The 12938-nt window shown below is 40.1% G+C and overlaps 1 protein-coding gene across 1 annotated transcript in view; it reads left to right on the top strand.

Moving 5' to 3' along the window:
• Nucleotides 1-12938, top strand: part of tln2a (talin 2a) — a 42097-nt gene that overhangs the window by 24467 nt on the left and 4692 nt on the right. The window contains exons 21-52 of the mRNA XM_079459120.1: nt 85-251; nt 592-720; nt 868-981; nt 1314-1427; nt 1532-1666; nt 1755-1883; nt 1983-2085; nt 2154-2362; nt 2468-2587; nt 2852-3049; nt 3144-3283; nt 3368-3461; nt 3551-3640; nt 3806-3928; nt 4032-4175; nt 4554-4715; nt 4804-4944; nt 5028-5209; nt 5307-5439; nt 5637-5738; nt 5840-6010; nt 6177-6323; nt 6420-6521; nt 6614-6733; nt 6801-6947; nt 7072-7241; nt 7769-7952; nt 8991-9116; nt 9736-9852; nt 11391-11576; nt 11783-11890; nt 12287-12392. Of these exons, the coding sequence (XP_079315246.1) occupies nt 85-251; nt 592-720; nt 868-981; nt 1314-1427; nt 1532-1666; nt 1755-1883; nt 1983-2085; nt 2154-2362; nt 2468-2587; nt 2852-3049; nt 3144-3283; nt 3368-3461; nt 3551-3640; nt 3806-3928; nt 4032-4175; nt 4554-4715; nt 4804-4944; nt 5028-5209; nt 5307-5439; nt 5637-5738; nt 5840-6010; nt 6177-6323; nt 6420-6521; nt 6614-6733; nt 6801-6947; nt 7072-7241; nt 7769-7952; nt 8991-9116; nt 9736-9852; nt 11391-11576; nt 11783-11890; nt 12287-12392 (4413 nt within the window). The remainder of the gene's footprint in view (nt 1-84; nt 252-591; nt 721-867; nt 982-1313; nt 1428-1531; nt 1667-1754; nt 1884-1982; nt 2086-2153; nt 2363-2467; nt 2588-2851; nt 3050-3143; nt 3284-3367; nt 3462-3550; nt 3641-3805; nt 3929-4031; nt 4176-4553; nt 4716-4803; nt 4945-5027; nt 5210-5306; nt 5440-5636; nt 5739-5839; nt 6011-6176; nt 6324-6419; nt 6522-6613; nt 6734-6800; nt 6948-7071; nt 7242-7768; nt 7953-8990; nt 9117-9735; nt 9853-11390; nt 11577-11782; nt 11891-12286; nt 12393-12938) is intronic.

The following is a 12938-nucleotide window of genomic DNA, read 5'->3' as shown; positions in this document are numbered from 1 at the left end:
AAATAGGAGCAATTTGAGAGTGAATAAATTATGACAGAATATTCATTTTTGGGTGAACTGTTCCTTCAACCTTTTGTTCTGTAGGTGAGATGGTCCGACAGGCACGGGTTCTCGCCCAGGCGACCTCTGACCTGGTGAATGCAATGAGGTCAGATGCTGAGGTGGAGGTGGATATCAACAATTCTAAAAAGCTTCTCGCTGCTGCCAAACTGCTCGCAGATGCCACTGCTCGAATGGTTGAAGCTGCGAAGGTGTTATTATGGATAGTTTTCATAAAAGCATGATATGCAATGAATACACATTATTAAGGCGCTCTCATTTTAGTTAGAGCTGTTGGCTAAGTCCACTGTGACAGCGTGTCCTGTAAAATAATTTGCAACCTATTTTTGTCTTGTTCTCCCATCTCAGTTCATTTTTTAAAAGCGACTTAATAAATCTGTGAGCTAAGAGGATGTAATACACACCGTTTCCTATTAAGCAGAATAGTTTAAATAATGTAAATCAGTCAGTCACACAGAGAATGTAACTAATGTCTCCGTGGGTTATGGGAGCAAGTATAGGGCAGACAGTAATGTGTGTTTGTGTGCGCAGGGAGCTGCAGCGTACCCTGAGAATGAAGACCAGCAGCAGAAGCTGCGAGAAGCTGCAGAAGGGCTGCGTGTGGCCACCAACGCAGCTGCCCAGAATGCCATCAAGAAGAAACTCATAACAAAACTGGAGGTGATGACTGCAGAGACTGTGATTGTTAGGCAGGGTCTGTGCATATTATAATGTAAATGTTTATAAAGGGCATTTAAAGAAACTGTAAATTGTTGAGTGAAACTGTGAAGAATGTGAACATTGGACACCTGGTGTTTATATCTTCAGAACGCCGCTAAACAAGCTGCTGCCGCTGCCACTCAAACCATCGCCGCATCCCAGAATGCAGCAGCTTCTAACAAAAACACAGCAGCTCACCAACAACTCGTGCAGAGCTGCAAGGTCTGTTTTTAAACTTGTGTTTAGTGTTTGTACTATTCTGTTCCAAGCTGTTTTTTTTGTGGTTTGATGCGGAAGACGTTTAAGGTGCAAATGTTCATTGGAAATGGTCAAAGCTTTTTGGGGGATTTAATTTTTTTTAATAATACAGTTCACTTTCATAGACTTTCCTGAAAATATTATTGTAAAAAATTTAAACAAAAATATTGACAAGATTATTTATCACATTTCATACACAATAGTATTTGTTTATTAATCACTTCGTAATGATCTGTTGTATTTTTTAGTGTATGTGCTTGCTAACATGTAACTGAATTGTTATTTGTGTGTGTTAGGCTGTAGCTGACCATATCCCTCAGCTGGTTCAGGGAGTGAGGGGCAGTCAAGGGCAGCCGGAGGATGACAGTGCCCAGCTTGCCCTAATCATTGCCAGTCAAAACTTCCTTCAGGTAACAGTAATGTTTGATTTCACTCTGAACATCAGTCTTCTGTAAAATAACTTTGTGTTAAAAATGCTTTAAGTGACCACCGCCTCACTTTTTTATCTTCACAGCCTGGTAGTAAGATGGTATCCTCGGCCAAGTCGTCTGTACCCACCGTGACCGACCAGGCGGCAGCCATGCAGCTGGGGCAGTGTGCCAAAAACCTGGCCACCAGTCTGGCCGAGCTCCGCACGGCTGCACAGAAGGTACTGGATCGATCCACACACATATTTAAAGAGTACAAGCTCCACATGTATAACCAGGAAGAACTTGCGTTTGTTATATGACATCTAGGCTCACGAGGCATGTGGCCCTATGGAGATTGACTCTGCTCTCATAGCAGTACAGACCCTCAAGAATGAGCTACAGGATGCTAAAATGGCTTCTTCTGAGGGACAACTGAAACCTTTACCTGGAGAATCTGTGAGTAGACTCTTTCAGAAGTCATGTTTTGTTTGCAATTGTTTTCCTGTTTATTGTGTGAATTACTCATCTATGTTGTGATGGGATTTCATGTTTTAGTTGGATAAGTGCACTCAGGACCTGGGTGGTACATCAAAGGCTGTTGGTTCCTCCATGGCCCAGCTGCTCACCTGTGCTGCACATGGGAATGAGCATTACACAGGTAACGTGCCCTCTCACAGACACAGACACACATGAAAAAACACAGACTCAGAAAACCTTTGTGCACAGGTGTTGCTGCGAGTGAAACTGCCCAGGCTCTCAAGGCTTTAGCGCAGGCTGCGAGGGGTGTTGCTGCCACCACATCTGACCCTTTTGGAGCTGTGGCCATGCTGGATTCTTCACGGGAGGTTATGGAAGGGTCGGCCAAATTGATTTCTGAAGCCAAACAGGCGCTGGTTGCCCCCGGTGATGCAGAGCTGCAGCAGAGACTTGCACAGGTTAGTTCTGACCTAAGCGAATCGCTGCTTCTAAGAAACTACGAATACATTATGTGTAGTCTTTCGACTTTTGACTGACTGTATTGTCATATATTTCAATGTTAGGTAGCAAAAGCAGTGTCTCACTCACTGAATGCTTGTGTAAACTGTCTGCCTGGCCAGAAGGATGTTGATATGGCTCTGAAAAGCATCGGAGAGGCCAGTAAAAAACTGCTGGTAGAGACGGTGAGCTTCAAAAATAAAACGCATGCATAAAAGTCACACATTTCACACAGAAAGCTGATTGTTAGATGTTTTTAATATTAAAGTACAGAGTATGTTTTGAACATGGTATAACACATTGTTTTTTGCAGGCTGCTTAATAACTATCAGTCTATTAAAACATCAGGTTGTTATTTTTCGTGGTTCACTTGAGAAATACAATGCACAGTGTTGAATTAGCAGCGTACTAGATGTCAATGCTTGAATATTTTGTGTCTGTTATTTCAGCTTCCTCCCTGCAGTAAAACCTTCCAGGAGGCTCAGAGTGACCTCAACCAGACAGCAGCAGATCTAAACCAGTCTGCTGGTGATGTGGTCCATGCTTCTAGAGGAACCACCAGCAAGCTTTCAGATGCTTCTGGAAAATTCAGTGAGGACTTCGATGAGTTTCTGGATGCTGGCATTGAGATGGCTGGCCACACTCCGGTAAAGTGTACATACTGTCTAGGAGACAAACTGAACTTCAAAGTCCCTTTCCTTAAATAAGAAAAGAAAAGATCTAAAAACAAATTTTTTTTAGAGTAAGGATGATCAGATACAGGTGATTGGGAATCTGAAAAACATCTCAATGGCCTCCAGTAAGCTGCTGTTGGCTGCAAAGTCTTTATCTGTGGATCCTGCAGCAGGCAATGCAAAGAACCTTCTTGCTGCTGCTGCTAGGTAATACACATTATACAATTTTGCTTGCGTGTTTTATATATGCTTTTGTTTCTGTATTTTTAATCTCTCTTTCGTGCTATTCAGGTCCGTGACTGACAGCATCAACCAGTTGATTACATTGTGTACCCAGAATGCACCAGGACAGAGAGAATGTGACAATGCGCTGAGAGAGCTTGAGGTATTATACATGTACTACACACAATCCAAACTATAAGTATTTTTTTACTATAAAATAAATTGACAGTGTTCTTTTTATGTGGGTTCCAGGCTGTTAGGGGGGTGCTGTACAACCCCAATGAGCCAGTCAATGATCTCTCGTACTTCGACTGCATTGAAAGTGTCATGGAGAATTCTAAGGTGACAGCACTGTGATTGATGTCTACTTAATAATAATAAAGATTTTATTTTTTGATTTATTGAGTTTGTTAAATAAAATTTAGTTAAAGTTGAAAATGAAATTAAAACGCTGTTGAATACTGTTGACCATGTGGTGTGTAATTCACATGTGTGTGGTATGTGTAGGTCCTCGGTGAGTCTATGGCTGGAATCTCTCATAACTGCAAGACCGGAGATGTTCCGGCGTTTGGAGAATGTGTTGCTGGAGCCTCAAAGGCTCTGTGTGGACTGACTGAAGCAGCTGGGCAGGTGAGATACTACCTGCTCTGTTATGTGCTAGGCAAAACCAATATCTATTTTGACCTTTTATTCAAACCAATGAATATTCTCAAAAAATTTTATATTTCCACAGGCCTCTTACCTTGTGGGTGTGTCTGATCCCAACAGCCAAGCAGGACATCCAGGCTTAGTTGATACAATCCAGTTTGCTCGAGCTAATCAGGCCATCCAGATGGCTTGTCAAAATCTTGTTGACCCTGGTAGTAGTCCTTCACAGGTGAGTTTTGGGATAATAAAGGATTGTGTTTACCTAAGATATGTCTGTGTACTGTGTACTATTTACACATACATGCATATATAATATGTATATGTTTATACATTTTCATTTTTTTAATATATCATTTTAATTATTGGTAAATATAAATAAATAATACATATAATCATATTTCCTAAATATATATACTGTGCATATTCATTTTACAAAATGAATATGCACAGTGCACAAACGTTTATTCTGGATACGATTAATTGTTAATTTAGACTTTTAGCCATGGTCTCATGTGTCTGACTTCAATCAGAGTTGTTTTCATGTAAAATGCATAAATGTACTGTAAATGTTTTCTAAATAAATCATGTGGTTGAAAATATGTTGCAGGTACTTTCTGCTGCCACTATTGTCGCCAAACACACCTCAGCGTTGTGTAATGCTTGTCGACTCGCCTCCTCGAAGACCGCCAACCCTGTAGCAAAACGCCACTTTGTGCAGTCAGCCAAAGAAGTGGCCAACAGCACAGCCAACCTGGTCAAAACCATTAAGGTTAAACAAGTCTCCTGTTGGAAATGACTGTAATTCACCTTTGAGGGTTACATCATATTGTCTTTATACCTTCTCGGTCAAATCTCAGGCTTTGGATGGAGATTTCTCTGAGGACAATCGCGAGAAGTGTCGTGTTTGGAGCGCACCGCTCATCGAGGCTGTTGACAATCTGACCACATTTGCATCCAATCCAGAGTTTGCTAGTGTGCCTGCACAGATAAGTAGAGAGGTTTGTGTGGTTTGATATTATTTGTGGAGTTATTCAGTTTTTTGTGATTGTCTTTGTTAACGAGTGCTTTTCTATCAACTTAGGGTTCTGCTGCACAGGAGCCAATCACCCAATCAGCACGCTCCATGCTTGACAGCTCCACACACCTTTTAAAGACTGCACGGTCATTAGTTATGAACCCTAAAGATCCACCCACGTGGTCATTACTGGCGAGCCATTCGCGCACAGTTTCAGACTCTATAAAGAGCCTCATCACTGCTATCAGGTACAGTTGCACACATATATTCACACAATGGTGAAAGATGTACATAAAATCAAATGAGCTCATATGAAATATACTGTTTGTTTCAATGGTTTCACAGGGATAAAGCTCCTGGCCAGAAAGAATGTGACGTTGCCATTGACAATATCAATAAATGCATAAGAGATATTGAACAAGCCTCTCTTGCAGTTGTTAGCCAATATCTTCCTCGTAGGGATGAAATTTCATCTGAGGTAAATGTCTATACCAATAGTAGCTCAATATGAAGCATTCTTCTGCTTTGATGGATGTGACAACAACTGTGTTGTGTTCATTCTGTCTTTTAAAGCTGTTTGAGATGCATTGCTTTGCTGTATCACCGTGGGTTGGGGGCAAGCTTGTTTTCATTATTTATTAAACTAAACCTTTAATGAGTTGTGTGTTGCATCAGGCTTTGCAGGAGCAGTTAACATCATCAGTTCAGGAGGTGGGTCACCTGATTGAGCCCATCTCTACCGCAGCAAAAGGAGAAGCAGCACAGCTGGGACATAAGGTATGGTTTGCTCTTTTACAAACAGTGACTATTAACTTAATTTTCATTGCATCGATTAAGGTTTTAAATCATTATTAACTAAAAACCTGCTTCTGCCTCAGGTCTCTCAGTTGGTCAGTTACTTTGCTCCTCTGATCTCTGCCTCAATGGGCATGGCCTCCAAAAGTTTGGATCACCAACAGCAGATGAACCTTCTGGATCAGACCAAGACACTCGCCGAGTCTGCTCTACAAATGTTGTATGCTGCCAAGGAAGGTGGTGGAAATCCAAAGGTACATCTTATAAAAACTAATTTAGTCTCATAAAGAAAATTCTAATGGGTGGCTAATGTTTACAAAAACAAAGCATGCACGAGTACGGGTAGGAAAAGTCAAGGTTGTTTCAGATACCAAAATTCTGTCTTTCAACATATCTGTCTAATAATGAGTCTGTTTGTAGGCAACTCATACTCATGATGCCATAGCAGAAGCTGCCCAGCTCATGAGGGAAGCTGTTGATGATCTCATGTTGACCCTGAATGAAGCTGCCAGTGAGGTTGGCCTGGTCAGTGGCATGGTGGACTCGATCGCTGATGCTATTGGAAAGGTAAAAACCGTTACCCAAATACTACACCTGCGAATAAAACAATGTTTTTTTATCATTTATTTTCTATTCAATCAAAATGCTCTTTTTGTCCTACAGTTGGGTGAAGGTACCCCGCCAGAACCAGAAGGTGCATTTGTGGAGTACCAAACCACCATGGTGAAATATTCCAAAGCTATTGTTGTCAGCACACAAGAGATGGTAAGCATTTCTCCCTTCTTCACACTTTCTACAGTATTTAAAATGGTGTCTGTTCCTTTTTCTCATTCTACTCGTTCATACTCCACCCTCAGATCACAAAATCTGTGAGCGCTCCAGAGGAGCTGGGCAGTCTGGCCTCTCATGTCACAGCTGACTACAATCAGCTGGCCATACAGGGACGTCTAGCTGCTGCCACTGCTGAGCCTGAGGAGGTAAAGATCACATGGACCATCGCTCTCTTTCTCGCTCACACACTGACGTTTCCGCTGTTGATTGTAGATTGGGGTCCAGATAAAAACTCGTGTGCAAGAGTTGGGGAACAGCTGCATTGTTCTCGTCCAGAAGGCTGGAGCTCTTCAGATCACTCCATCTGACTCGTTCACAAAGAGAGAGCTCATAGAGTGTGCACGAGCCGTGACTGAGAAGGTAGTGAGACGTTTGCAATACTAGCAAACCAATTGTCTATTCATTTTCAAGAGTTTCTCTAGATCAAATATAAAAAAAAAATTATAATTCAGATGTAACAATATGATATTTGTGTTTGCTTTAGGTGTCTATGGTACTCTCAGCATTGCATGCGGGAAATAAGGGCACTCAAGCGTGTATCACTGCAGCCAGTGCTGTTTCAGGCATCATCGCTGACCTGGACACCACCATCATGTTTGCTTCTGCTGGCACACTAAACACTGAAAATGATTCAGACTCCTTTGCTGACCATAGGTATAACACACATTAGAAATAAGACAGCGTATCCAAACACAAATGTATGACATCATGATCAACAACCTGAAATAAAACACTTAATTACATAACTGAATCAAGTTATTGTAGAGCTGTGACATTCTGAAGTCTGAATCATTACTATTCATGTTTAATACATCACTGCTCTGCCTCTTTCCTTCAATTGACCTATCTGTAAGCCCCTCCCCTTGGCAGTTGAATGTGTTGTAAACCCTCGCTTCCAAAATAAATAATTTATTTTAAAATAGTTATAAATCCCTCCATGGTATATTTAAGTCCCAATTGAATTCTCCTCAACGACAGTATGTCCAAAATGTACCAAAAACGACTTCGGATAAGGTTTTTACACCGACAGCTGCCATTGAAAGACATTAGGAACTCCGGTCGATTGTCCGAGTTGGCAAAACTAACTAAGGGGGGCGGGGCTTACCGTTCGGTCAAATTACTCCAATAACAACGGCTAAATGTGCATTATCCTTTACTTCATTTTCCCACTGTCTTTTCAGGGAGAATATTTTGAAGACAGCAAAAGCTCTGGTGGAGGACACCAAGAACCTCGTTTCAGGTGCAGCATCAAGTCAGGAGAAGCTGGCCCAGGCTGCCCAGTCCTCTGCCAAGACCATTACACAGCTTACAGATGTGGTGAAACTGGGTGCAGCAAGCATAGGTCCAGATGACCCAGAAACACAGGTGAGATGGACAATAAGCGTGGACTCTTTGAGGAGCTTGTGAACATTTCAATATACATGAATGTCTTTATTGATTTACATTATTCAATGAATTAGTTTTTCTAGCAGTGTGCTATACAATAATTAGAGAAATGGGAAACAAATACTACAAAATGGGAAGTGTTAAATAAACACTGCTCATAGTGTATATGGCCGCGCTCTACAGTGTTAGAGTAACACTGGTATGTAGTGTTGAAGATACTGAGGGAATTAAGAGGTGATTAAGCGGTTTACAAGTAGAAACACTGAAGGAATGAGAAACAAAAGAACTACAACTGACATCCAATCACAACATTAGACGAAATCAATTGAAGATAACAAGACATTAAATCTCTCAAGGTCTGAATAAACAACTCTTAAAACAGCATTACCAGCTGAACCTACTACTAGCCAGATTTTGTCTGTCAGACGTCCACAGAAGTTATTCTTGAGAATTAAAATGGATGTTTCATTGGTCAAAAATGATCTCACCATTATGGTGGTCAGTGTTTGGTTTTGTTAGGCTCTTAGCACATTTACCTAAAGTAATGTTTAAATTAAATGTAGTATTAGTGTTATGATAAATGGAGAAATCTCAGAATCTAATTTATATGAAATTGAAGTTGTTAGTAAATGACAGAATTAAACACAAATGCTCATTTTACCCAAACACATGCCTATTAATAGTAGCCCTACATTCAGAAAAACTGAAAATAATTTTGAAATGGTATTTTTTTTCTGCAGCTATAGATCTCAAGCCATCAAAATGACTTACACACACACACACCAAAAACATTTGATTAAGTTTTCCTAATGCCTCAAAACAGATTGCATATAAATTTAACTTGTTTACACACTAAGGATATAATACTTTATTAGAAACCCGAGAACATGTCCGGGTGGTAGACATGGAGAAAGTGACGAGAACAGATGAGAAGCGAGTCAGTGACAGAAATTGACTGTCAGCCAGTCACAAGTCATCACACTGGTATGTGCATGTGTTATCATTCATCTTCTCCAGGTTGTGCTTATCAACGCTGTGAAAGATGTTGCTAAAGCGTTAGCTGAGCTCATCAGTGCCACCAAGTGTGCAGCGGGGAAAGTAGCGGACGACCCCTCCATTTTCCACCTCAAGAGTGCAGCCAAGGTACAACCCCAAACACTATTAATCAAACTGGTCTTATTTCTGTATAACACAAATATTATGCTAGCTGTTATAAATGTTTCGTTCATACGTCAAAGTGCACAAAACTTTGTTGAAACAGTCCAGCTAGAAGGTTTAGCTGTTATTTCTCTGAACACTGTAATCTCCTAGTTGTCCCTCAGAAAGATGACGGCTGGGCTGGGAATGTCTGCTAACTCAGATATGAGTAAGAGTGTTCTGGTGAGCAGCCGTGTGCCATTAATCAGATTAATTATTCAGAACATTAATCTGTACTCTCCATCAGCGATTTCCCATTGCACAGTACAATCTGAACTACATGCTCTATTAATGGCACAGATCTGCATGAAAGTCATTAATTCGAGTTTGAAGAAAATGTAACCTTCGCTTTAGCTTGTTTTTACAAATAATTTATGCCAAACTGTAGGATATTAGCAGCTGGTTTTGGAATTATGGGACTAAATTATTCATAATCTGGGAATTGAAAAACCTATACGTTTACAATTTGGAATGAGGTGTGATTCTATTCAATTAAAATGAATGTTGACAACAGACTTTATCATCAAATATAATATGTAAAAGATCTGTCTCTCTGTGTGTTCAGGTTATGGTAACTAATGTGACGTCTTTACTGAAAACGGTGAAGGCAGTGGAGGATGAAGCTTCAAGAGGAACCAGAGCTTTGGAGGCCACTATTGAGTGTATCAAACAGGAACTTACGGTAAGACCGAAAACAATGCATTTATTTTATGATACTGACGTGCTCAAATTTGTTGGTACCCTTACACCTCTTAGAAATAATGCTTCATTCCTCCTGAACAGTGATGAAAGTAAGAGCTATTGGATCATGTATACTTGCATGCCTTTTGTATTTCATAGAATAAAGCAAATAAGCTGTGAAAAGAAATTAATTTTTGCTTATTCTACAAATATATTCTAAAATGGCCAGGACACTTTTCTTGGTACACCTTAGAAAAGATATACATAATTGAATTATAGTGATATTTCAAATAATACATTTCTTTAATTAGTATCACACATGTATCCAGTGTTGTAATCACTCAATCAGTAGATTTAAACGGCGAAAAATAGTCCCTTGCTGTGCTGTTTGGTATCATTGTGTGCCCCACATGGAGCATGTTCCTGAGAAAGCAAAGGATCGAGTTGTCTGAGGAGCTCAGAAAGAAAATAATAGACTAGCAAGGTAAAGGCTACAAGACAATCTACAAGCAGCTCGATATTCCTGTGACAACTGTTGCAAATATTATTAAGAAGTTTAAGGTCCATGGAATTGTAGCCAACCTCCCTGGGTGCGGCTGCAAGATCGACCCCAGATTGAACGGAAGAATATTGCGAGTGGTAGTAAAAAAGAACAGAGGATAACTCTCAAACAGATACAAGCTAAACTCCAAGGTGAAGGTATGTCAGTTTCTGATCGCACCATCCGTTGTTTTTTGAGCAAAAGTGGGCTGCATGGAAGAAGACCCAGTAGGACTACACTTTTGAAAGAAAACATAAATAATAATAAAAATCTTACATTTCATATTAACAAGCCACAATCCTTCTGGGAGAATGTCCTTTGGATAGATGAGTGAAAACTGGAGCTTTTTGGCAAGTCACTCTGTCTCAGTATCAGGTCATGGGTCCTCCAACAGGATAATGACCCAAAACACACAGCTAAAATCACCCAAGAATGGATAAGAACAAAACATTGGACTATTCTTAAGTGGCCTTCTATGAGTCCTGATCTGAATCCTATCGGACATCCATGGAAAGAGCTGAAACTTGCATTCTGGAGAAGGAACCCATCAAACCTGAGACAGCTGGAGCAGTTTGCCCAGGAAGAGTGGGCCAAACTATCTGTTAACAGTTGCAGAAGTCTCATTGAGAGCTACAGAAAACATTTGCTTGCAGTGATTGTCTCTAAAAGTTGGGCAACAAAATATTTGGTTAGGGGTCCCATCATTTTTGTACATGACATTTTCATTTGTTTATTATTTACAATATTTTGTTGAATAAAAAAATCAAAAGCAAAGTCTGATTTCTATTAAATATGGAATAAACAATGGTGGATGCCAATTACTTGAGTCAGTTTCAAGTTATTTCACAGAAAATTGTGCAGTTTTTTTTGTGGACAACAAATTTGAGCACGTCTGTATACTGTTGTCTTGTGTACCTTTATCTGTTTTAAGATTAATTTATTTGATCCAACAAAGCACTAGATACACACATTTTACAATAACTGTTATCATTACTCAGTTTTTCCAGTCTAAAGAAGCCCCAGAGAAATCAACCACTCCCGCAGAGTTCATACGCATGACCAAGGGCATCACCACGGCAACTGCCAAAGCTGTCGCGGCTGGAAACTCCGCAAGACAGGAGGATGTCATCTCCACTGCTAACCTCAGCCGTAAGGTCATAACAGATATGCTGACCACATGCAAGGTGTGTATGTGGGATTTACTCGTTTTAGCAACTTGTAATCTACTCTATTACGTGGACAAAGTAATGGGCCCTATTTATATTTAATTTCCATAACATTGTATTTATATAGCGCTTTTCACAATGTGTGTGTTCCAAAGCAGCTTTACAGGAGAACATAAGAAAAACAGAAAGGGAATACACAGAACAGTGCATGGTGTTTTTTTCAGCAAGCAGCATATCATGAAGAAGTCGGTGAAGACGTGAGGAGAAGAGCTCTGCTCTATGGGACTGAATGTACCAAAGGTTACATTGAACTTCTAGAGCATGTTCTACAGGTATAACCACACAATCCACATAACACAAAACTTAAAGGAACAATTCAACCAAAAATGAGAATGCTGTATTCATTTTATCACCCTCAAGTTGTTCCAAACCTATACACATTTCTTAAAGAGAAAGATATTTGGAGGAATGCTTGTATGCAAGCAGTTTTTGGCCACCTTTGACTACCATAGTAGAAAATATTTTAGGTAAAAAAAGAACTTTCTTCAAAATCTTGTTCTGCTGAAGAAAGTCATACAGGTATGAAATTACATGAGACATGAGTAAATTATGAAAAGTTATCTTTTTTGGCTGAACTATCCCTTTAAATAGACACACAGTTATCCATATTACACCTGCATAGAGTGCAACTGCATTACTTTTATGTACATGTATATAAATTTTTTCAGGTCTTACAGAAGCCAACAGGTGAGCAGAAACAGAAGCTGGTGATATTTTCTAAACGGGTCGCTGCGGCCGTCACTGAACTGATTCAAACAGCTGAGGCCATGAAAGGTGAGAGAACCTTCACAACATAGCACACACACCTAAACACAGATTCTTATTAAGTCTGTAAGTTTCGCCTGAAGATTTTCCTTGCTGAGTAAAGCTTCCTGTCTTTCCTGTTTTGCTCAAGATGAGGGTGAGTACAGTAAAAGACCTGTACTCTTTCTAATGTTTATTTGGAACCAAAAGATTTTCATGACTTTTGATTCTGTTTTTTGTACATTGTGTAGCAAGGCACGGTTTAACATATTTAATACAAAGCAACTACACCAGCCTGGGACTTCACCAGGGACAATCGGAGTATGCTTGTGCTTAGACAACACAGGTTCAATTCAATGAATCGGCAGGAGACATGTGTATAAAAATATGTACTTCAATAAAAGTTCAAATATCCAAAACACAATAAAAGATCAAAGATTCAAACTGTTCAATAGGGAGCAGTAGGTGGAGAAACCGAATACAATATGTCTACCTGTGCCGTCCAACACTTCTGAGGCCTAAATACAGGAGCCGAGGCATGACAACAAGGGCTACGGGCACAATAAGGCCTCGACG

The sequence above is a fragment of the Barbatula barbatula genome (genome assembly GCF_947034865.1).
Source record: "Barbatula barbatula genome assembly, chromosome: 1".
Taxonomy (NCBI): domain Eukaryota; kingdom Metazoa; phylum Chordata; class Actinopteri; order Cypriniformes; family Nemacheilidae; genus Barbatula; species Barbatula barbatula.
This window is presented reverse-complemented; position numbering and strand designations above follow the sequence as displayed.